The sequence below is a fragment of the Colobus angolensis genome, unplaced genomic scaffold (genome assembly GCF_000951035.1).
Source record: "Colobus angolensis palliatus isolate OR3802 unplaced genomic scaffold, Cang.pa_1.0 Scaffold328, whole genome shotgun sequence".
Classification (NCBI taxonomy): Eukaryota; Metazoa; Chordata; class Mammalia; order Primates; family Cercopithecidae; genus Colobus; species Colobus angolensis.
In genome coordinates this window covers 2332388-2357441 of record NW_012116577.1, presented here as the reverse complement: position 1 = coordinate 2357441, position 25054 = coordinate 2332388, and the positions used below count along the sequence as shown (strand labels likewise).

The 25054-nt window shown below is 39.0% G+C and overlaps 1 protein-coding gene across 2 annotated transcripts; it reads left to right on the top strand.

Annotated features, from left to right (window-relative positions):
• The first annotated feature begins 3332 nt into the window (after nucleotides 1-3332).
• On the top strand, nucleotides 3333-21381 carry HSD17B13 (hydroxysteroid (17-beta) dehydrogenase 13). Of its 2 annotated transcripts, XM_011951806.1 has the most exons (7): nucleotides 3333-3603; nucleotides 7599-7706; nucleotides 8807-8938; nucleotides 10431-10537; nucleotides 12295-12432; nucleotides 16303-16419; nucleotides 21169-21381. In XM_011951806.1, the coding sequence occupies exons 1-7, from the start codon at nucleotides 3394-3396 to the stop codon at nucleotides 21257-21259; spliced, it is 903 nt and encodes a 300-aa protein (XP_011807196.1). In that variant the 5' UTR covers nucleotides 3333-3393; the 3' UTR covers nucleotides 21260-21381. The 2 variants fall into 2 exon arrangements, with proteins under 2 accessions (XP_011807196.1, XP_011807197.1); XM_011951807.1 differs by lacking the exon at nucleotides 7599-7706 and having other exon boundaries at nucleotides 3394-3603.
• The last annotated feature ends 3673 nt before the right edge of the window (nucleotides 21382-25054 follow it).

The window sequence follows — 25054 nt, the reverse complement described above, 5'->3', positions numbered from 1 at the left end:
GAAGAACATACCATGCTCATGGATAGGAAGAATGAATATCGGCCAGGCACGGTGGCTCAAGCCTGTAATCCCAGCACTTTGGGAGGCCGAGGTGGGTGAATCACTTGAGGTCAGGATTTCGAGACCAGCCTGGCCAACATGGCGAAACCCCATCTCTACTGAAAATACAAAAATTAGCTGAGCATGGCAGCAGGCGCCTGTAATCCCAGCTACTCAGGAGGCTGAGGCAGGAGACTCACTTGAACGCAGGAGGCGGAGGTTGCGATGAGCTGAGATTGTGCCACTGCACTCCAGTCTGATGACAGAGCGAGACTCCGTCTCAAAAACAAACAAAACAAAACAACAACAACAAAATCAAGGGACAAAGTGTATGTTTCTAGCATTGTTGGGACAAATATGAGCCCTATAATTGAGGAACATGAACATTCTGTCCCGTAGAAAACAAGAAAAAAAAAAAAAAAGCTCACTAGGTTGTCTCACATGAAATAAAATTTCTCAGCAACCAAACTATTTGAGAACAATGTTAAGAAGTGTTGTTCACTGTCTCAAAGATTCTTAATTCTTGCATAATGCAAATCTTCCAGTAGGTAAAATAATCTAGATTCCACTGTAAATTTTAAAACTGCCTTTCAAAACTGCATCAGTACTGTATTGATTTAGATAGCATTAGTTCCCCTGGTCTGGCCCCCTCTGAGCAAGCTGGATATTCAAATTATAGACATTCAATCTGAAAACAGATGCCTGCACTGCAGCCCAGCGTGAGGTCTGATCTAAGGCACCTATGTTAATATTCAATAGCTCCATATACATGTCACAGCAAACCTGCATGCAGAAAGATATAACCAAGTACTATTTTTTTTTTTGCCATAAATTTATCCAAGGTTCAAACTTGAAGAATCAATCACATTGTCTCCAATATAATGTAAGTATAGGCCAGGTCTCAACCTTAATTGAGGCTACTCACATTTGGGCTAAATAATTCTTGGTTTCAATGCACAGAGCTTTCCTATGAATTGTAAAGTGTTCAGCAGCTTCCCTGGCCTCTATGCATTAGATAGATGACAGTGGAATGCCTGAATTGTGGCAACAATGTCTCCAGACATGCCAAAATGTACGCTGTGGAACAAAAGTAACCCCTAATTGAGAGCCACTGATCTAAGTTAAAAGTTGAGGCTCTAGAATCAGGCTTCCTGGGTTTAAATCCTCACTCCACCTCTTACCAGTTGTTACTTTATGCTTACAAATAAGTTACCTAACTTGCCTGTACATCAGTTTCCCCATCTGTACAATGCAGATTTTAATAGCACCTACCTCAAATGTATCTTGTGAAGATTAAACAAGTTGATATGTAAAGCCCTTAAATCAGTCCATGGTATATAGTGATTAACACATTCGAATTCTACTATAATTATTATTTGATTTATATAACCATTCACTACTTGCAAAACTATTTCATAAACATATTATCTTATTTGATCCTTATAGCCACTTTGTTGTTGGCATATGAGGGAAGGTTGAGGTTGTTATGTGTTCTGAAGGTCTATGTTGGGTAATGTATGCTTTTTAAAAAAAATATCTATTTTCCAGTTAAGGAAAATGTAGCATGGAGAAAATAAATAGGATTGCTGGAAATCACACACACGTAACATACAATTTACATTTTAACTACTTTTTAATGTACAGATCAGTAGCATCAAGCACATTCACATTGTTGTACAACCACCACCACCATCCACCTGTGGAGCTTTCCTCATCGCAACTGAAACTCCATACACATTAAACAATAACTCCCCGTTCCTTTTCTCCTCATCCCCTAGTAATCACCTTACTGCTTTCTGTCTCTCTCTGTGCATTTGACCACTCTAGGTGCCTCATATAAATGGAGTCATACCATATTTATACTTTTGCATCTGGCTTATTTCACTTAGCATAATGTCTTTAAGGTTCAGCTATCTAGTAATATGTGTCAGAATTTCCTTCCTTTCTAAGGCTGAGTAATATTCCATTGTATGTATATATCATATTTTATCTGTTTATCTGTTGATGAATACTGGAGTTGTTCCCACTTCTTGGCTATTGGAAGTTGCTATAGGTTGCATGTGTTCCTTCAAAATTCATATTATGAAATCCTACCCCCCAGTGTGATGGTTTTAGGAAGTGAGACCTTTGGGAGGTGATTAGGTCATGAGAGTTCTGCCATGGGAATAATTGCCCTTAGACAAGAGAACATGGAAGGTTTCCTTCCTCCTTCTGCCACTTGAGGTGACAGTGAAATGACAGCCATCTATAAACCAGGAAGCCCGCTCTTACCAGACAAAGAATATGCCAGTGCCTTGATCTTGGACTTCTTATGAGAAATAAGTTTTTGTAATTTATAAACCAGCTAGTCAATGGTAATTTGTTACAGCAACAGACAAAGACAGAAGCCACCCCACTTTCAAGTTGAGATTTCCGACTCCTGGTCTAATGCTCTTTCCAGTATTACCACAAAAGGAATTGATGGTTCTATATCCTAAAGTCTCCCCCAAACCCAAGAGATTTTCAGGGAAATGGTCATCATATGTAAAATAATTAGCCAATTGAAATATTGATGCTGAGCTTTTGTGAATAAATGAATCAAATAGCTAAGCTGGGTTCATTCAGACTTTATTTAAGTTTCTTTAAGCTTATCTCTACATTCTCCTTTTCCCTATTTAAAAAGGAAACAATTTCCAGAAAGATAACAAGAGATCATTAGCTGATGCAGTATCTCCAGAATTATTTTTCTTTTCTTTTCTTTTTTTTTTTTTAGACCAGACCTTGTTCTGTTGCCTAGGCTGGAGTGCAGTGGTGCAAGTGGTGCAATCACAGCTCACTGCACCACGAACTCCTGGACTCAAGCAATCCTCCTGCCTCTGGGACTACAGACACATGCCACCACATCCAGTTCATTTTTTTCTAAAGTGTTTTTTTTTTTGAGACAGAGTCTTACTATATTGCCCAGACTGGTCTCGAACTCCTGGGCTCAAGCAATCCTCTGCCTCAGCCTCCCAAAGTGCTGGGATTACAGATGTGAGCCACTGCACCTGGCCCCTAGAATTGTTTTTAGAGGTGAAACTTCAAGGTGAAATATAGTACATAATTGCTTTTCAGATAAACAAGTCCAGAGAGCACATTCTCTTGGGTTCTCTTGATGTGAGCTAAGCTACTGCTAGCACTTGGCATCACTTCAAAAACCTGAGGTGTTTCCAACACCTTAGGACACGTGAACGAGGCCTGCTTCCAAAGCTGGCTTCTGTCTGGTAGTCCCATTAACACCAGGGCACACCTCTTCCCTGGAGCTCTGTGTACAGAGTACCTCCTCCCTAGGACTATACAAGGACTGAACCAGAAGGAAGAGGACAGGACAGAGCCATGAAGATCATCCTGGAAATTCTTCTGCTTCTGATCACCATCATCTACTCCTACTTGGAGTCATTGGTGAAGTTTTTCATTCCTCGGAGGAGAAAATCTGTGGCTGGGGAGATTGTTTTCATTACTGGAGCTGGGCACGGAATAGGCAGGCAGACTGCCTATGAATTTGCAAAACGACAGAGCATACTGGTTCTGTGGGATATTAATAAGGTAATGTATACATCTTCCAACCTTTTAAAGTCACAGAGTAAGATAAGCATTTTAAGAATTCTTTGACTTACCATCTACTTATCTTTGTAATTTTGTTTTTCAAAGTTTGATAAATTCCCTGGTGCCTTAGTCTGTATATGCATCAGGTTAGTTAGATGAAGGGAATGTAATTGAGAACTAAGCAGCGATTTTTATGACATGGTGTGCAGGTTGATAGCAAAGACTCAGGAGCCAGGCTCCTTCCCAGCTGCTAAATGAGGCAAGTCACGTATTATCTCTCAGCCTGTTTTCTTGGTTCTGAAGTGGGGATAATAACTTAGGAGATGGGCAAGAATGAGATCTGAAAATTACAGCTAATAGGTTGAATCTGGCCAGTGGACAGCCTGTTGAACTAAGAATGAGTTTTACATTTTGAAAGGTCACCAAACAAAAGTCAAACAAAGGAGAACACGCAACAGAAACCTTTAGTGCCTCCCCTCATACACACACAACACAATCCTAAAATATTTACTATCTGACCCTTTACAGAAAATGTTTGCCAGTCCCTAGTCAAAAGGATTAAATAAGTAATATTTTTAGTACTTAGCACACGGTAAACGATACTTGGCACATGATAAACAATAACTGTGTTAAATAAAATATGTGTGCAGTGAGTCAGGCTTTCCCTCGGACATCAGCATTTTTCCTGTGTTCTTATTTGTAAACACCTATATGAACAACCCCAGATAAAACTGACGTAACTGAAATCTTGTATCTTTTACTCTAAACTTGTAAATTCTGGTAAGGCCATGAAAATATAAACAGAAAAGTGTTTACAGGATGTTAGGATTGGAAAAATTGTGAAGTACTTCTTGAGAATCACGTTTCCCGCAAATTACAGTGAGGTTTTAATTACCATTATATTATTTCTTTCTCATGTTCTTTGCTGTCATGTTTAGTTGAAACCTAAAATGTCTCTTAAACTTAGAGAATTAATCTTTTTTGTTTTTTTTTGAATAGTGAAGAATGCTATTCAAAAAAGCTAGTACATTTTTATTTAACAGATATGAGCATTTATATAATAGATGAGTTGATGTATATAAAAATGATTTGCCATCTGTTTGGTCTTTGAAGAAATTCGAATGAACTTTCTGGAAGATACTAAGAATTTGCAAATAGAGAAAATTGTTGCCTGCTGTTCTTAGGCATTTGTCCAAAAACATAAATAAATATAAGTCTATGAAAAGGGCTTGATGAAATCTAACCTTCAAATCTCTTTCCAGATGTGTATTTTTGGGGAAAGGACCATATTTATTAAGTTTTTTTTTAATTTTAAAATTTCCAGAGACAAGAGCAAAGTAAATTAGAAGGAAGTCATACTAAAAATGACTTAAGGGCGGGTGCAGTGGGTTACACCTGTAATCCCAGCACTTTGGGAGGCCGAGATGGGCAGATTGCTGGAGCCCAGGAGTTCGAGACCAGCCTGGGCAACACAGCAAAACCCCCACCTCTACAAAAAATACAAAAATTAGCTGGGTTTGGTGGTGCGCACCCATAGTCCCAGCTACTCAGGAGGCTGAGGTGGGAGGATCATTTCAGTTCGGGAAGCCGAGGTTGCAATGAGCTATGACGACATCATTGCACTCCAACCTGGGCGATAGAGCCAGGTACTATCTGAAAAAAAAAAAAACAAGACTTAAGAAGAATGGGTAATCCAACCTCAAAAATTCTCTTTGAATCATTAAATTTTATGGTTAAACATTTAAGCTACTGAATGATTCACTCTAAGGCTGTAATGTAACTCAGATCTCCTTTAGGCGAGGAAGATGCTATCTGAGTTTTCACCATAACTGACTCCTTTTGCCCTATGAGATGAGAGACACAGTAGCAATTTGGCCCTTATGCAATCTAAACTGTTGCTTTGGGAATACAGTTCAAAAAACACACTGGAATTTAAGCTAAAGCAAGTGTATTGCTAACAAAAAGACAAGGCATTACATTTTGCAATTTTGCAATTATCTAGCTCAGTTACAAAACTGAATAATTAATTCTTCAATCAAAACATCTGATGAATGCTCTGGTTACTAATGCTCTCTACTGACCTAGAAACAGGTGAGAGGGTATGGTGTGGTTTGTGCAATCTGGCAGTGAGCAAGCTACCATCTAAGTCAGTGAAAGACTCTCCTATCCTTTTTTTAATCTTCTGCAATCTCACAAAAGGCTAATTGAGGGGATACTGACTTTGTGACTGGGTCCTAACATCCATGTTTGGGGAGTTCAGGCCGCTGCTCCAGGGTTTAGCTTACAGTCGTGAAATACAAAGGATCCAGAGACCACTCGTTAGAGGATTGCCCTAAATAGCAGCAACACCACTATCATCCAAACACGCAAAGAATAGGGCTTTTCAGGTATCCTTGCCTGCTTGTCACAGAGGAGAGTTTACCGATTGTGAGATGGAAAAGTATAATTTTTAAAACATTATAATCTTTTCTATGAAAGTCACCTGATGTCAAAACTTGAAAAGAATTCTAATTTTCCAGAAATGTGAGTCAAGAAACATTAGGGCAATTTTATCTTAAGAAAGAGGCCTTTGAATTTAGGCTGAAAGTAAATTGCTCTGTCTGCATGTCCTATGGTTATGGGCAAGGTTGGCACATAAATGAGAAATCGATCCAGTGGCCTTGCTCATCTCACTCCCAAACACTGGAAGAATGTAATATTGTATCTCCTAGAGTAGAGGCATGGTCTCCCTATGAAAGTCCTTCTATAAGGAGCCTTCTTTCCCTGTCCCTCCTAGGAGGATGAGTCAGAATCATTGAGAAAAGTATGATGGGCAGAGGCATATAGTTTACCATTACCACTAGTTTAGAATTGCTACTTAGCACTTTACTGCTTATTACATAGTTGATGCTCAACAAATGTATGATAAATTAATGGCTGAGTTTTTCTTTCTTCTCCAAATTCATCTTCCATGGCACCATAAAGAGCAATGTTTTTCAAGAATGTTCTTTAAGGTTTGAAAGTAGCCTGCTTTAGAGAAACTGCCTACTGTACAGCCCCCAACCAAGAGGAAAAGCTGGAAAAAGCATGAAGGGATATTGTTTTGTTTGCTTTGGTTTTAGTATGAGCATTCCCTGGCAGAAAAGCCGGGGGTAATCTTGTTGCAACTAGGCAATCACTCTCAAGAAATTTTCTAAAAAATAAGGAGGCCTATTTTTATTTTATTTTATTTTATTTTATTTTATTTTATTTTGAGACCAAGTCCCATTCTGTCACCCAGATTGGAGTGCAATGGAATGATTTTAGCTCACTGCAACTTCTGCCTCCCGAGTTCAAGTGATTCTCCTGTCTAAACTTCCCGAGTAGCTGGGATTACAGGCCCCCACCACCATGCACGGTTAATTTTTTGTATTTTTAGTAGATATGGGGTTTCACCATGCTGGCCAGGCTGGTCTCAAACTCCTGACCTCAAGTGATCTACCCTCCTCGGCCTCCCAAAGCGCTGGGATTACTGGCGTGAGCCACTGCACCTGACCCAGGAGGCCAATTTTTAAAAGATTTACTACCTTCATGTCCAAAATGAATGTTAATCGTTCATTTTGAGCATGAATGTTAATTTTTTTTTTTTTTTTTTGGAGACAGAGTCTCACTTTGTTGCCTAGGCTGGAGTCCAGTTTGCCTAGGCTGGAGTCCAGTGGCACTGTCTCCGCTCACTGCAACTTCTTCCTCCCAGGCTCAAGCACTTCTCCTGCCTCAGCCTCCCAAGTAGCTGGGATTACAGGCCCACACCATCAGGCCTGGCTAATGTTTACATTTTCAGTAGAGACGGGGTTTCACCATGTTGGCCAGGCTGGTCTTGAACTCCTAACCTCGTGATCTGCCCTCCTCGGCCAATCAAAGTGCTGGGATTACAGGCGTGAGCCACCGCGCCAAGCCAAATGTTAATTCTTTTAAAAAATTTTCTTCTCCAATGTCTTCTCCACTTTTTCTTCGGAATTTGTTTCTTCCAATTACAGCGTGGTGTGGAGGAAACTGCAGCTGAGTGCCGAAAACTAGGCGTCACTGCGCATGCGTATGTGGTAGACTGCAGCAACAGAGAAGAAATCTATCGCTCTCTAAATCAGGTGAGACTTCAGGTTCACAAATTTCTTCAGATGATTTTGTTTCCTACGACACTGACATGGAAAATGAGAAAGTTCTTTACGACTGCCTGATTTAAATGGATTTTAGCTGCTACATGAAGTAGTTATGTGACCAAGGAAGGATATATACTTTTTTTCTTGTATGTAATCCACTCAGCTCTGCCCATTATTATTACTCATATTATTAATCAATTTCATTCTGATCAGAAGTGTGAGCAGTGACACAGAGTGACTGACAAAAGATTTATCATAAGGGAATATGGATCACTTCCTAGTTTTGTTTTAGTCCTATTAACTTTGCAGTAATCCTGCCTTCTCTTTAATTATTTCCCTTGTGAGATTTTATTTTGGTGTTAATGTAGTCCTCTGTAGAAAATGTAATATTAATACTTATTATCACAATTATTTTAAAAGAGCAAATATCAAATAATCACAATGAACTAAGCACTCCAACAAACTTTACATTTTTTAAATCGAATCCCTACAATAACCCTATAAACTTCATTTTACAAATGAGCAAATTATGACTCAGAGAGGTTAAGCCAGACCAAGGTCATGTAGTTAACAGGTTATGAAACCAGGATTACCCAACCAGCACTTTAGACCAGGTGCGGTGGTTCACACATGTAATCCCGGCACTTTGTGAGGCCAGCGTGGAAGGATCGTATGAGATCAAGAGCTCGAGACCAGCCTGGGCAATGTAGTGAGACTCTATCTCTAAAAAAAAAAAAAAAAAAAAAAAATTAAAGAAAACCACTTCTTAAAAAAATGAGCACTTTAAAAATATTTGGTCAGAACTTATATAGTAATTTATCAACATAAATGTTAATTTCACTTTACTGATAAACTTGCAAAACATGATGTGCTGGGTATTGAAATTTAGATGTTAAAAGAACAGTTTATCCCACCTTTATGACAGTGCTCCGTTGGCCTCCACTATTTGAGCTCAACAGTCCATCTTGCCTGAACTCTGAGAGACCTCATACAGTAGAAGAAAGACTCTAATCTCTGGATTATATTGGTTCCAAAACTTTTGAGTTTGTATAACACACCCAATGAATGTGTTCTTTCCATTTCAAAAGGTGAAGAAAGAAGTGGGTGATGTGACAATTGTGGTGAATAACGCTGGGACAGTCTATCCAGCCGATCTTCGCAGCACTAAGGATGAAGAGATTACCAAAACATTTGAGGTCAACATCCTAGGACATTTTTGGGTGAGTGTGAGTCAGAAACATTTCTGATTTGTGCACCTTCTCTTAAGATACATGAAACTTATAATGGAGTTCACATACTTCTGGACAGGAAACGGGCCAGATCTTAGCCTTAATCAAGAAACATCAAATTTGTTTGAGTAGAAGAGCCACAGAGTCTCTGACACAAGGACACAGAATTCAAGTGGACATAACACACCAGAATGTAAGCTACTTGGTCTGTCTTGTCCACCAGTATCTGACACAAAGCTTGGCATGTACCAAGAATTCAACAAATGTTTGTGGAGGTTTGTTAAGGGTTGTCAGTGTACATCTTTTCAATGCTCTCACTTGTGACATCATTTTTTTCCTCTCCACACCATGATTTTGTAATGTGTCCTCATTCTGTGGAATTTTAGAATGGGAAGGACATCAGAAGTAATTACGTGGATGTATATAGGATCGAGGACACTTTTGGATGAGACTCTGAGGCAAGTTCTAGATCCATGGGATGCTAGAACTGAGAAATGCAGCTACACAGACCTCATATAATTTGTTAGTTTTATGGGAGATAGAAATATCAACTTCAGCTGCCTTTGTATAGAAATTTTTATGATTAATCTTCCAGTGCCTCAATATTAGTGTAGAATCTAGGGCAAATCTGGATTCTGGAAGAAAGAAGAAAAAAAAAGAGAAGTATCCCCCTTACCTTTACCAGCTCCTCACATATGTGAATTGGCTCCCATGCCCACCAAACTACATGGAGACCTCATGTATTAGTTACCTATAGCTGCATAACAAATTATACAAAACTTAGTGGTTTAAAGCAACAATATAGGTTCACCATCCTCTCACAGTTTCTGTGGGTTGGGAATTTGGGGGTAGCTTGGGTTGGGAGTTCTAGTTCTATGAATTTGAGTAGGATTTACTACATTCTTGTAAAATTTTATTGATGTTTCTCACAAAAGAGGTTTTTGGAAAAAAAGAAAGACTTGTTTCCTGTAACAGCAACATATAATATACAATATTACAAAGAGGGAGATAGTGAATTCAATCACGATGCATAAGTGTGGTGTAGAACTCTCAGCTTACACTACTCAACTGCCTTAATACAGTTACACAAGATTTCACTCTTTTAATTAGAATGATAAAGCCCCAAACCAAAAAATTACATGACACCAAATTATCTCAAGGAATTATTTTACTTTTGAAAACTCTGAATTTTTCCCTTAATATCGTTTAGATGACATATCCAGAAAAGGATCTATTTGATTCCTTCTGAAGGGAAGGATGGGGAATACTGAGATTAGTGTTGGCATGGGATATACCATACCAATAAATTTGTACCTTTATTTCTATCATTTGTATAGAATTAATCATGGAATGCTTGGAAGTATTTTATTTCATTTTATAAGTTCTCTCAAATGCCTTTCTGTCTTAACAAAAATAAAACTACCTGATTTGGAAACCTAACACCTATGTCATTGTTTTTCTTCTTTCTGCAATGATCCTTAAGATCACAAAAGCACTTCTTCCATCGATGATAGAGAGAAATCATGGCCACATCGTCACAGTGGCTTCAGTGTGTGGCCACGCAGTGATTCCTTACCTCATCCCATATTGGTAAGTATCACATGCCAGCCATGTTATATATTTTTACACTTTGAAGGGAGCATTACACTTCACATTGTTACCGGTGGAGGGTGTCCTGGTTCTTGGCACCTTGAACAAAGAATTGGACAAAACGCACCAAAATGCCAGGAAAGAACAAAGCAACAAAAGCAGAGATCTACTGAAAATGAAAGTATGCTCCACAGGATGGGAGTGGGCCCAAGCACAGGGGCTCAAGAGCCTATTACAGAATTTTCTGGGGTTTAAATACCCTCTAGAGGTTTCCCTGGTTACTTGTTGTACGTCCTGTGTAAATGAAGAGGATAAATTAAAGTTACAAAGTCATTTACTCAGTGTACACCCCATGTAAATGGAGAGGATATTTCCTGTCATAGCTGAAGTGTTTCCATTTCATTTAGTTCTAGGAAGTCAGCATCAATTGGCCTTATGTTCCCTGCCTCCAGACCCTATTCTCCTGCCTCAAGATGGCAATGCTCAGAGTAGAGTGATTTGGGTTAACAGAATTTAAATTTACAGTGGTTTAGAATGAATTTTTTAAATGACTTTTTCTAAAGCACTGAAACCAGGTTGTAATTATATTTAAAATACTTTTAGATTTCTGCAAATTCTTCTGTAGAACAATGAGAGAAAACAGTAATGCCAAGCATGTTTCCATTGTTTCCTGGAAAAAGAAACAGAAACTCCACAGACTAAGAAGCAAAACCTACAGAAGCTAAAAAGAACACATGTCTATGTCATGGCCTTGGTGCCCAAAATAAGACAATCAGAGTGGTTCCTGGATCAAAACATTTTACAGTGTGCTTGTGCCATGAACGTGTATGTGTGTGTGTGTGTGTGTGTGTGTGAGAGAGAGAGAGAGAGACAGAGAGAGAGACAGAGAGAGAGAAACAACTCTACCTGACTAAAAGTTGCAGATACCACACTCCACGCACCACCAAAGACTTAAAGGGAAGGAGGTGGGAGGCCCTAAGGATATACTACTATATTTGCCAAATATCCTTTCCTGTAAACTCTTCTCCAGATCCTCATAATAAAATTAAGAGGCCAAAGTGGCAACCATTATCAAGAGAAAAACCATCCACTCAGTTATTGAGAGAGAAAGGAGAAATGAGCAGAGTCCTACAGAAGTCTGTCAACACAGACATCAATTTTGTAGAATTACTAAATATGTTTTTCCTGATTCATATTTTTCAAAATAAAAACAATAAAAACGGATTAGAAAACAGTTTGAAGATTCAATGGAAAAACCTTACATGTAGGATGGAAAACTGAACATTAAGTCAATCAATAGAGTTATTTTTGTTCTTTCGCTATCGTTAAGAAATGAGATACGTTCACAATTCTGCTTAATCGTATAAGAAAATGAAAATGAATTGCCATTTATACTCTCAGAAAAATCACAAGTGGCTGATTTTTGGCTTCTACTTGTTCTTTTATTTATTTATTTATTTATTTTGAGATGGAGTATCGCTCTGTCGCCCGGGCGTAGCGGCGCGATCTCGGCTCACTGCAAGCTCCGCCTCCCAGGTTCATGCCATTCTCCTGCCTCAGCCTGCCGAGTAGCTGGGATTACAGGAGCCTGCCACCACGCCCGCCTAATTTATTTTTGTATTTTTAGCAGAAGCGGGGTTTCACCATGTTAGCCAGGATCTACTTGTTCTTAAGTCAAATGATACCGCCTTCTCACAGAAAACTGAGGATTGGTTTCACTCTCCCTTAGCTAACAATGCTTAATAATTCTCTTACAGTTCCAGCAAATTTGCTGCTGTTGGCTTTCACAGAGGTCTGACATCAGAACTTCAAGCTCTGGGAAAAACTGGTATCAAAACCTCATGTCTCTGCCCAGTTTTTGTGAATACTGGGTTCACCAAAAATCCAAGCACAAGGTAAGGTCAAAATCAAGTTAGAATGAGACTGTGGTATGATAAATTGATATGAAAACTAATGAGATATGTTTAGGCAGGCCAACCAATAGAAAAAAAATGAAACAGGACAATTATTTTTGCTTATTAATGTTATTATCTTGAAATTAAAGGAATAAAGGGGAAAAACATTAGAGACTAGCAGGAATGATCAGCTACCAATGAACTGGGATATTTATTTGTGTCCGGGAAAAAGCTTAACATACACTCAGGTGCCAAGAGTAAGTGGGAAGTGGGAATGGGGCAAGGGGGGCTGGAGAGTTGTGCTTAAGGGAATGGCGAGAGTCTCCTCTCCTGGACACCGCACCCACAAAATCAATGATACGTGACATTTCCCCTTTCCATTAGTGGTTCATCCTCTTCAAACAGAGCATAGAAAGGTATGGGTACTTATGCCTCTTTTATGTCTTCCACAGCACTGGCCACAATGTTAACATAAGGCACCCCAACATTTTCCAAACTTGCCTCATCCTAAGAATTATTGCTTGTGCTTAGTTAAAAAATAAAGTTCATAGGCTTGTCCTTAGGAATTTCTAAGGAAATTCTGATCCAGTAGACTAGGATTAACTCCAAGAATTAGGAGTTTTGTTTTGTTTTGTCTTACAAGCATATCAGATGAAAACAGAGGCAGGTCTGGAAAACTCTGATATATTCAGTATTATCAGAGGGCAAGCTTATAGTCCTAGAGACCAGGGAAGCTAAGGCGAGATGAAGGCAGGAGTTCGAGGCTGTAGTGCACTATGATTGCACCTGTGAATAGCTATTGCACTCCAACCTGGGCAACATAGTGAGACCTCTGTCTCTAAACACACACACACACACACACACACGCACACACAATCTCTATATACATTTGATCACTGTTACCACCCTGTCTTTAAAATGCAGATATTCCAAGGAACAGCAAATAAATTGAGTCTGTAGCTCCTTAGTCAAGGTGAATTTCTGCAAGAACTCTGGTCTCTGGTGAGAGGATTTGAGACCACAAGAGAGGAAAAAGTAGTCCTGAAAGGAGAAGAAAAAAGCAGGAAGGTGTGGATAAGGCCTGAAAATTAAGCCATCTGTTTAACAAATTTTTCTAATCCTGGTATATATTCTGCTGCAGATTAACAAAATATACTAAGCTTAATGATTCAAAACCAATTTTTTACTGGAAGGGAATTAGTCCTAAACACATTCATTCAAATGAACTAAACAATTCTCTGTTGAGTGCTGCCTCGTTTGAGGATACTGACTCTTACAGCCTGAGTTAGCTGTGTGGTCTCTGCAGCTGGAGTCACTCCCTGCCACTGGAGTCCTTCATGGTGTTAGACCATAGGTACTGTTGATGAAAGAAAAAAAAATAAGTTTTTGTTTTTGTTTTTGTTTTTGAGACAGAGTCTCACTCTGTCACCCAGGCTGGAGTGCAGTGGCTCAATCTCGGCTCACCGCAACCTCTGCCTTCCGGGTTCAAGCGATTCTCCTTCCTCAGCCTCCTGAGTATTTGGGATTACAGGCGCCCACCACCGCACCTGGCTAAGTTTTGTATTTTTAGTAAAGACGGAGTTTTGCCATGTTGGCCAGGCTGGTCTCGAACTCCTGACCTCAGGTTATCTGCCTGCCTCGGTCTCCTAAAATACTGGGATTACAGGCGTGAGCCACCATGACCAGCCCAAAAAATAAGTTTTTAAAGAATTAAAAGTGTTGATTTTATTTAGAAGCCTTACTGAAGACTACAGAAGGAGGCCTATAGCCTGAGAGCAGCCCTTTAGAGAGGTTCAGCTGGACTGCTCTAGTACTGGGGGCCATGTGCTGTATCCTGTATCGTCTTCAAAGCATCTTTCCAGAGAACTCCACATTGTCACAGAGTCAGGGACTTTGTGAAATTATGCTGACAAGCAGAAGTGAGCAAACGTGGCTTCTCACAGTACTTAATAAGTATGCGATATGTAAGTAAATACTATAGTACTGTTGCAACTCCTGACTGTTTTCTTAGACAAGGAATTGGGCCCAATAAAAACCCTCTTGGTAGGCTTTCAGGTTTAGTGTACCATGAGCTTTCCTAAGGGTATCCTGCCACTCTTGGGGAAGGCATAATAGATGAGAAGAGTAAAGATAATGGAACTCTGGGTATAGGGTTCCTGGGGGCTAACTTAGGGACAGACACAGGCAATGCTAAAGATTTGGGATTGGTTTTATAGAGGTTGCTGGATTGTGAATTTCCTTAGTCAGGACTAAGGCATAGATGTGTAATGTCACTCTTGGCTCCGAGGCTGGGTTGTTGGATCCATATAGATGACATCAGGGAGAGAAAGGGCAGAACAGAGTAATTTAGAAATGTATTGACTTATATTACTCTCTGTTGGCTTTGCTATTCAATGCAGTGGAGAAGTGAATCACATACTAATCTGCAGTAAACCACAGATCATCCCAGGGAATGGAGTTTTAACATTCACTGGTTCCCTAACTCCTTGCCCAGCCTTTACATTCACTGGCTGTTGAGTCCATGCCTAGACATCTTAATTTGAATACAACATTTTAAATCCATTTATGTTTTAATTTTCTGTCATCATCTTGCACTAACAGGCAATTCTTCACTAAGCCTATGTTTATGAATATTTCTCAAGAATACATGTACACAGCCTTCAGTATAAGGAAGGTCACACCTCCAGTTGTCATACTCCTGTGCGCCTCTTAAATTCTCATTAAACTGCAGGTTAGGCAAGTCAGAGGTGAATCTCAAATATGAAATTCTTACCAGAAAGGGGTCCCAATCCAGACCCCAAGAGAGGGTTCTTAGATTTCTCCCAAGAAACAATTTGGGGCAAGGCCACAATGCAAAGCAAAAGTAAGCTTATTAGGAAAGTAAAGGAGTAGAGAATGGCTACTCCACAGAGGAGAATGGCTACTCCACGGAGAAGAACAGCTGGGGCTGCTCCACCAAGGATATTTAGTTACTTCTTGATTATATGCTAAACAAGGAGTGGATTATTCATGAGTTTTCTGGGAAAGGGGTGAGCAATTCCCAGAACTGAGATTTCCTCCCCTTTTTAGACCATATCGGGTAGCTTCCTGCCATTGCCATGGTATTTGTAAACTGTTACAGTGTTGACAGAAGTGTCTCTTAGCATGCTAATTAATGTATTATAGTTAGCTTATAATGAGCAGTGAGGACAACCAGAGGTCACTTTCATCACTATCTTGGTTTTGGTGGGTTTTAACCGGCTTCTTTACTGCACCCTATTTTATCAGCAAGGTCTTTATGACCTGAATCTTGTGCCAACCTCCTATATCATCCTGTGACAAAGAATGCTTTAGCTTCCTGGGAATGAAGCCCAGTAGGTGTCAGCCTTCTTTTACCCAGGCCCTATTCAAGATGGAGTTGCTCTGATTTAAACGCCTCTGACAAAATGATGACCTTAAAACAATCCAGCTTTATGGAATACCTCCACAAGAAAGAAAGTATACTTAGCTATAGAATTTTCTCCTTGCATCCAACAGGCTTTGAGATGTCAGATCTTTCCTTCCTGTCCCATGATTAATCCTAGCCGTTCCTCTTTCTTGCATGGCGCCTCTACTCCTTACCATCTAATGCCTCTCCACCATTTTGATATTTTGACTAAGTGAGCTATGAAACACACCTACTGGATATGAAAGTATAAGTTTCTGATAACAAAACATCAACATGGGATGTGGAGGAAGTGGGTAGGGTGGCATTAATGCAGCAAATCCTGGAATATTTTAAATCTTCATTCTCAATTTAGTAAAAATATAGGATAATTTTCCTACCGTCATCTACTTATGAAATTAAAATTTTAGAAAATAAAAATAAACTTTTCCTCTTTTTAATCACAGATTATGGCCTGTATTGGAGACAGATGAAGTTGTAAGAAGTCTGATAGATGGGATACTTACCAATAAGAAAATGATTTTTGTTCCATCATATATCAATATCTTTCTGATACTAGAGAAGTAAGTACTGCACAGAACACCTAAATACTAAAACACCAATAGAGCTTTTTTTTTTTTTTTTGAGACAGAGTCTTACTCTGTCACCCTGACTGGATTGCAGTGGCACGATCTTGGCTCACTGCAACCTCTACCTCCTGGGTTCAAGCAATTCTCGTGCCTCAGATCCCCATGTAACTGGGACTACAGGTGTGTGCTACCACACCACACCCAGCTAATTTTTGTATTTTTTCATAGAGATGGGGTTTCCCCGTGTTGGCCAGGCTGGGCTCAAACTCCTGACCTCAAGTTATCCTCCTGTCTCGGCCTCCCAAAGTGCTGGGATTACAGGCATGAGCCACCGCGCCTGGCCCAGTAGAGCTATTATTATGGAGAATCTTTCAGTTGTGAAAATTGGCATGGAAACTCTCCACCCGTGGGGAGAACAGTTAAGTTTCCTCTGTTCGTTTCCTACCCAGTCTATAAAAAAAGAATTATTCATTTTCTCTACCAAACCTACCGTCTCTGCCCAAACTTTGCTGAAGACTATTCTAACTAAAGGAAACACAGTTTAAAAAGAATGCAATATAGTGAAGTAGTTAATAATAAAGACTCCATTTTTAAAAGCCTGCTGGAAGTTTGGTTGGGATTGCACTGAATCTATAGATCAATTGGGGAGAATTGACATACCAACAATATTGAGTTTTTGAATCCAAGAACATAATATCTACTTTTTAAATCTTCTTCAAAATCTTTAAATCTTTAAATTGTATTTTGTAGTTTTTGGTGTTTAAGTCTTGCACATATTTTATCAGATTTATTCCAAAGTATTTCACAAGTTCTTTTTTTTTTTGAGACAGAGTTTTGCCCTTGTTGCCCAAGCTGGAGTGCAGTGGTGTGATCTCGGCTCACTGCAACTTAGGCCGCCTGGCTTCAAGTGATTCTCCTGCCTCAGCCTCCCAAGTAGCTGGGATTGCGGGCACCTGTCCTCTCGCCCAACTAATTTTTTGAATTTGTAGTAGAGATGGGGTTTCACCATGTTGGCCAGGCTGGTCTTGAACTCCTGACCTCATGTGATCCACCTGCCTCAGCCTCCCAAAGTGCTGGAATTACAGGCATGAGCCATCGTGCCCAGCCCTATTTCATGGTTTTTGATGCTAATCCAAATGGCATTTTAAAAAAAATTTATATTTACCATTGTTTGTTGTCAGTATATATTGGATTTTTGTAATTTGGTCTCATATTTTGCAACCTTGCTAAATTGCTAAACTTTTTGTTTGCTAAACTCAATAAGTTTTTTTTTTTTTTTGGTAGATTCCTGAGCCTCTAATTTTCTTTTGGGAATGCTTTTAATTACAAATTTAATTTCTTTAATAGCTACATGGCAATTCAATTTACTTATTAATTCTTGGTAATGTATGTCTTTCAAGGAATTTGTCCATTTCATCTAAGTTGTGGAATTTCTTTGGCATAAATTTGTACATAACATTCCCTTATTATCCTTTTAATGTCTTTAGAATGTCTTGTTTATTTATTTATTTATTTTTTATTTTTGTTTATTTATTTTTTTGAAACAGAGTCTTGCTCTGTTGCCCAGGCTGAAGTGCAGTGGCAAGATCTTGGCTCACTGCAATATCTGCCTCCCGGATTCACGCCATCCTCCTGCCTCAGCCTCCCAAGTAGCTGGGACTACAGGCACCTGCCACCATGCCCAGCTAATTTTTTTTTTTTTTTTTTTTTTAGTAGAGATGGGGTTTCACCCCATTAGCTGGGATAGTCTTGATCTCCTGACCTCGTGATCTGCCTGCCTCGGCCTCCTAAAGTGCTGGGATTACAGGCATGAGCCACTGCACCTGGCCAAATGAATATGGTGATATCTTCTTTATAAGGATGCCATAAGAATAAAACAATATAATAGAAACAAAGCTCCTGTCACTGAAAAGGTATAGACTTCAAATGTTAAAATCTTAGAGAACAGAATTTATATGAAATAGCAACAGCAACAATTTCCCAGGGGATATACTCTCAGCTTTCTTCTGAGGAGCAGTTTATAAATAGAAATTGTATCAGTGAAAAGATAACTATACTAACTTCATAAGCCCTTGGACCTTTTTGAAACAAATCCATATAAATTATGAACAAACCTGAAATGGAACAATTTGAGAACAGGGTACAAACTGCATTGGTGTATCCATTTCAGTATTTTGTTTTAGCTTAAATAGACTGACTTGAGATAACATAAGGAGAACCTTGACCCCCAAGCAACATCATCTCAAGAGTTGACTAGGCCGGGTATGGTGTCTCATGCCTGTAATCCCAGCACTTTGGGAGGCCACGGCAGGCAGATCACTTGAAGTCAGGAGTTCGAGACCAGCCTGGCCAACATGGTGAAACCCCAGCTCTACTAAAAATACAAAAATTAGTAGGCATGGTGGCCTGTGCTTGTAATACCAGGCACTCGCAGGAGAATTGCTTGAATCCAGGAGACAGAGGTTGAAGTGAGCCGAGATCATGCCACTGCACTCCAGCCTGGGCAACAGAAGACTCTGTCTTGGAAAAATACATTAAAAAAAAAAAAGAAAAAAAAAACAGTTGACTAAATTAGTGTCTTGGTACTAAGCACTGTAGGAAGTGAGTTTCATGGAACACCTACTCTCTTGGGGCCTAAAGCAAGTCATATTAATATTGAAAATTACATGCATATGTACATGCATATACATGCATATGACCATGGTGATAAAAACAATTATTCTGCCTGAGTTGGAGAATAGTATCCCAGTAAAATAACCAACAGTCTCAAAGTCTTTTGTATCCTTTGAAGCTGTCATGGTGGTTTGTAACCAGGCAACAGGTATGTATTGTTAATTTTCTTTGCATTCAATTCCTTTTACAGAGAGACAACATTTTATGAGCAGATGCAATTACTAGCATGAAAGTTTCTTTGTGAGAGTAAAAGGCCCACATGAGCTCTCTTCTTATCCTTGTCCTTCTTTCAGCCAGATCTTCCCTGCCCGTTTGCTCATTCCCCCATCTTTCACCCACCTACCCCCAAAACAAGGAAATAAATCTTGCATTAGTCAACAATACCAAAGTGATTTTCAGTATGACTTTCTTTGCAGAATATGTTATTTCTGCCTCTTTACATTCACATACTCTCTTCCTTTTTTTTTTTTTTCTTCTTTTTTCAGATGGAGTCTTGCTCTGTTGCCCAGGCTGCAGTGCAGTGGCTTGATCTCGGCTCACTGCAACCTCCGCCTCCTGGGTTCAAGAGATTCTCCTCCCTCAGCCTCCTGAATAGCTGGGATTACAGGCATGCGCCACCATGCCTGGCTAATTTTTTTGTATTTTTAGTAGAGACTGGGTTTCACCACGTTGGTCAAGCTGGTCTCAAACTCCTGACCTCATGATCTGCCCACCTCTGCCTCCCAAAGTGCTGGGTTACAGGTGTGAGCCACTGGGCAGGCCACTCTCTTCCTTTCATCTGCCTACTCATCTCTTATGCATTCCTGGACATCAGTTGTCCTTTTGAAGCTTTCCTCCACTATCCGAGCCCATGTGAATCCTCCTTCCAGTTATAGCCCTTAATTCTAGATGGCTTTTTCAATAATTGTTTTAAGATGACATTTTAGCCTCTCAGCTAAACAATAAGTTCCTCAAAGACAATAGCTGTTTTTTAAGTACTTTAGTTCACCTTATTATAGAGTGCATAATAGATACTCAGTAAATAGTGAAGGAGAGGTGAAGGCTTGGATGGAATGGATTCTGGTGGTGTCTCTTGGTGAGATTAATCAGCAGTTTAAGCAATGAGCTCAGATCTTCATTTTAGATTTTTACTCATATCAGATAAGAGAGTGAGAAGAGTGGTATGTATCAGTGCTTTATTTATATTTGCATACAATTTGAACTATGAATATTACAAAGGTGCACACATAGGTTCAGACAGATTGATTTAAAATGACCAAAGACGACCCGAGGTAAGCGTATCTTAGGATGCACTCCCTGGAGGGGGAATGTTCCCAAAAACATTTTCAGAGGGACAAACCATATGAAATTCAGTAAAACATACATCATGAAGAAAACCGATTACTCTCTTTTTGACATGAAATGAGAATTTTAATGCATGGTTACAATTACTAATGTATTCTGTTGCAAGACGTTAATAAAGTTACTTTTTTGCAGGCTAGAATGTCTTGATGCTGTAATCAGAACACACTTTTTTTCCTTTTCTTCCAGCTTCCAATGCAGATTCATAATTGGGCTGACTTCTAATAATTGCAATGTTTTCTGCCTTGGGCTTGCAGCAGAAGCTTGACAAAATAGTGTTTGTTTAGGCAATAATTTATTTTTTTATTTTTTACTTTTTTTGAGATAGAGTTTCATTCTTGTCACCCAGCTGGAGTGCAATGGCATGATCTTGGCTCACTGCAAGCTCCGTGTTTAGGCAGTAATTTAGACTTTACCTTACTTGTGATTATTATGGCAATTACTATAGCCACACGGCATAATTTTACTGTCTCATTTAAATTTTATGAATTTGAATGTTTTTACACTTTTCCTAATGAAGTCCACTATGAAGTTATGTAAAAAAAAAAAAAAAGAAAAGAAAGATGCACACATAAGAGAGAGGTGGTTGCAAAGGAAGTAAAGAAGAACGGAGGAAAATTAAACACAAACCAGATAACTCTCAGTGTATTCTAAATGACCAAAAAAAGAACTCTGTTGTCAAATATTTTAAACTGAAAATTTTTCCTTTTTTTTTTCTTTTTTGTACAGGTTTCTTCCTGAACGCGCCTCAGCGTTTTTAAATCGTATGCAGAATATTCAATTTGAAGCAGTGGTTGGCAACAAAATCAAAATGAAATGAATAAATAAGCTCCAGCCAGAGTTGTATGCATGATAATGATATGAATAGTTTAGAATCAATGCTGCAAAGCTTTATTTCACATTTTTTCAGTCCTGTTAATATTAGAAACATTGGTTTGGCACTAGCAGCAGTGAAATGATCAAGATTAATTACCTGTCTTCCTGTTTCTCAAGAATATTAACGTAGTTTTTAATAGGTCTGTTTTTCCTTTCATGCCTCTTAAAAACTTCTGTGCTTACATAAACATACTTAAAAGGTTTTCTTTAAGATATTTTATTTTTCCACTTAAAGGTGGACAAAAGCTACCTCCCTAAGAGTAAATACAAAGATAACTTATTTACACAGGGAAGGTTTAAGATCAAGCTTCAGCAGGCAGCTTTGTCTCAACCTGGACAGACTTTAAGATTCAGCATTTGAAAGATTTCCTTAGCCTCTTCCTTTTTCATCAGCCTGAAACGGTGCAACTCTATTCTGGACTTTATTACTTGATTCTGTCTTCTGTATAACTCTTAAGTCCACCAAAAGTGGACCCTCTATATTTCCTCCCTTTTTATAATCTTATAAGATACATTACGAAAGGTGACCGACTGTATTTTAAATCTGAGAATTTTAAGTTCTAGTCCCATGATAACCTCTTTCTTTGTAGTTTATGCTTACATATATCCTTGGTCCCAGAGCTGTTTAGACAATTTTAGGCTCAAAAATTAAAGCTAACACAGGAAAAGGAACTGTACTGGCTATTACATAACTAACAATGGATCCAAGAGAAGGAAGGGAAGAAAGAAAGGTTTTTTTGTTTTTTGTTGTTTTTTTGTTTGTTTGTTTGTTTTGAGATGGAGTCTCGCTTTGTCTCCCAGGCTGGAGTGCAGTGGCCCGATCTCAGCTCACTGCAAGCTCCGCCTCCTGGGTTCATGCCATTCTCCTGCCTCAACCTCCCAAGTTGCTGAGACTACAGGCACCCGCCACCACGCCCGGCTAATTTTTTGTATTTTTCGTAGAGACAGGGTTTCACCATGTTAGCCAAGATAGTCTCGATCTCCTGACCTCGTGATCCACCCTCCTCGCCCTCCCAAAGTACTAGGATTACAGGCGTGAGCCATCGCCCCAGCCCATTTTTTTTTTTTAACAGAAAGAATAATCTGACTCCCACTACATCAAGACTAATCTTGTTCTGTGTGTTTTTCACATGTATTATAGAATGCTTTTGCATGGACTATCCTCTTGTTTTTATTAAAAACAAATGATTTTTTAAAAGTCACTAACAAAAACAATTCACTGAAAATACATATGTCATTATGTCATTATGCTTTAAAAAAGTAACCTCTTGTAGTTATAAAATAAAATGTTTGACTTCTAATCTCTGTCTCTGTGAGTGTCCTTCAAGAACCAAGGGTGTGGATAGTAATAGCTAGATCTGGCAGATATTAAATGAATCCAGGGGTTTTCTCAACTCTAATTTCTTTGACAGCAGGAGTGCTGGTTTATCAGCTGAAACTTACTGAGTCCTTTCTATTGTGACATTGAGCATAGTGCTATTGTTTCGAATTTTTTTTCTTAGTCACTGGCAATAATTTTTGTTCATAATATTCTTTTAATTTCTTGCCTTATAATCAAGAAATTTATGAGTAAAATGTATTATTTTTAAAGTATGGTTACAAAAATTCAAACGAGAAACATGGAAAGTAAAAGATAGAAGCTTACCCCCAGCAATCCCATTTCCCAGAGGTCACGCCGTCAATGCACAATCTTCCAGTCTTTTTCTGATGCATATGCACGACAAATACATTATATTCTTATTGCTTGGGTCACATCAGTAGGTTCATACCATGCATTATGTCCTGTAACTTGCTTTTTTAACTTACCAACTTATCACAAACAGCTCTTTGTTTAAGTATACAGAATTCAACTTTTTTTTTCCTGAGTACACAGTACTAGAATAGTACTCTAACATTCCCTTTTGATAGGCACTTAGGATGTTTCCAATATTTCTTAGTTCATCTATTTATATGTTAATTTAACAAATGCTTACCAAGTGCCCTCAAAGTTCTAGGCCCAGGGAAACATCTCTGAATAAGGCAAACTCATTGTCTTAACAGAGCTCACGTTCTAGTAGGTGGGACAAACAATAAGGGGACTGTAAATATGAGAGCGAGCATTTAAAGCAGTAGAGTCAGGGAAGAGCACTCTGAGAAAGAACATGTTGAGGAAGAACTATTACCATACACAGGCGACTAAAAAATATTTTATTATATACATACTGACAAAAATAAAAACCTCTTAAATCCCAGTGTTAAGTTCAAAGCAGAAAACTTACTTTAATTCCATTTTGGTTTTAATCTTTTATGAATGAAGTTCAGAGAAATGTGGGAGCAAAATATTCATCTCTCTTTGCCCATTTTTCTTGCATATTCTGAGTGTAGCTCTCCTCCTTAAAAGTTCCACCGGCATCCAGGCTTGGGGACTCATGCCTGTAATCCCAGCACTTTGGGAGGCTAAGGTGGGTGGATCACCTGAGGTCAGGGGTTCGAGACCAGCCTGGCCAACATGGCGAAACCCTGTCTCTACTAAATACACAAAAATTAGATAGGCATGGCGGTGCATGCCTGTAATCCCAGCTACTCAGGAGGTTGAGGCAGGAGAATCGCTTGTACCTGGGAGGCGGAGGTTGCAGTGAGCCGAGATCACTCCACTGCACTCCAGCCCGGGCAACAGAGTAAGACTGCGTCTCAAAAAATAAAATAAAATAAAATAAAAAAGCTTCACCTGAGCTTCCAAATGTTTTCCTACGACAATCTTCATCTATAATTCTCCCTAACAGCCCTCTCTTCCACCAAAATCCCAGTTCCAGGGCTACTGCTAGGGTGTGCAGATCACCAGGCAAATATTTTTTGGCAAGGCTTCTGTCTATATAAACGCTTTTATTAAAGATGCTTTATAAAATGTATAGGTCCATGTGCATGCAGTATAGTGATTTATTGATAAAGATTTAGAATAGGAAGATTTGTTTATTTATTGTCCAGTCAGTACATGTAAAGATTCTTCTCGGTATCCCGGTACTATCTCTTTGGTCCAGGAACCATTTCTTTTTCATCAAATGAGCCATTCCTAGCTAATTTCATATCTTTTACCACAAGAAAGGGTAGCAATGCTGTTATTATTCATAATGCCATGGCTCTTTGTAACATGTTTGTATTAAAATAATATGAATCTTCACCCCTTTCCAATACCCTGCTGCCATTTATTTAATCTTGGCTACATTATGCCTTTTGACATTGCATCATCCATTGTGCTACCCATGAATACTGGGTATCACTCAGAGTCAATCACTCAAAGATAGTTACTGGTACAACACAGTACAATACGGTACAGTTGTTACTGGCACAATATTTGATGATAATCACAAATTCAAGTCTGACCCAGGATATACACACAAGAAAACATGAATGATTTGTTGTTTATTGTTCATGTTAAATTTATCATTTAGAATGTTATAGCATCACCTAGAACAACACATCTTTCAACTGTGTCTTGTCTTGAACTTTTTAGGCCATCATCATTATATTTCTAGAATTGATCTCTGCCACTCTTTACTGCACCCTACCTCCCACACACCACCAGTAGCAGACAGGGGATTGTGGACAGAACAAAATGAACAGTCCCATTTGCACAAGGAATGTCTGTCCCTCCTCTAGGAGAGCTTAACATTGACCAGGGAGAAGAGAACACAGCATCATCCCATCAATCAGAAAGACACACTGGTGTGAAGAAGCAATAGTCTTAAAAGCCCTCAGAAGA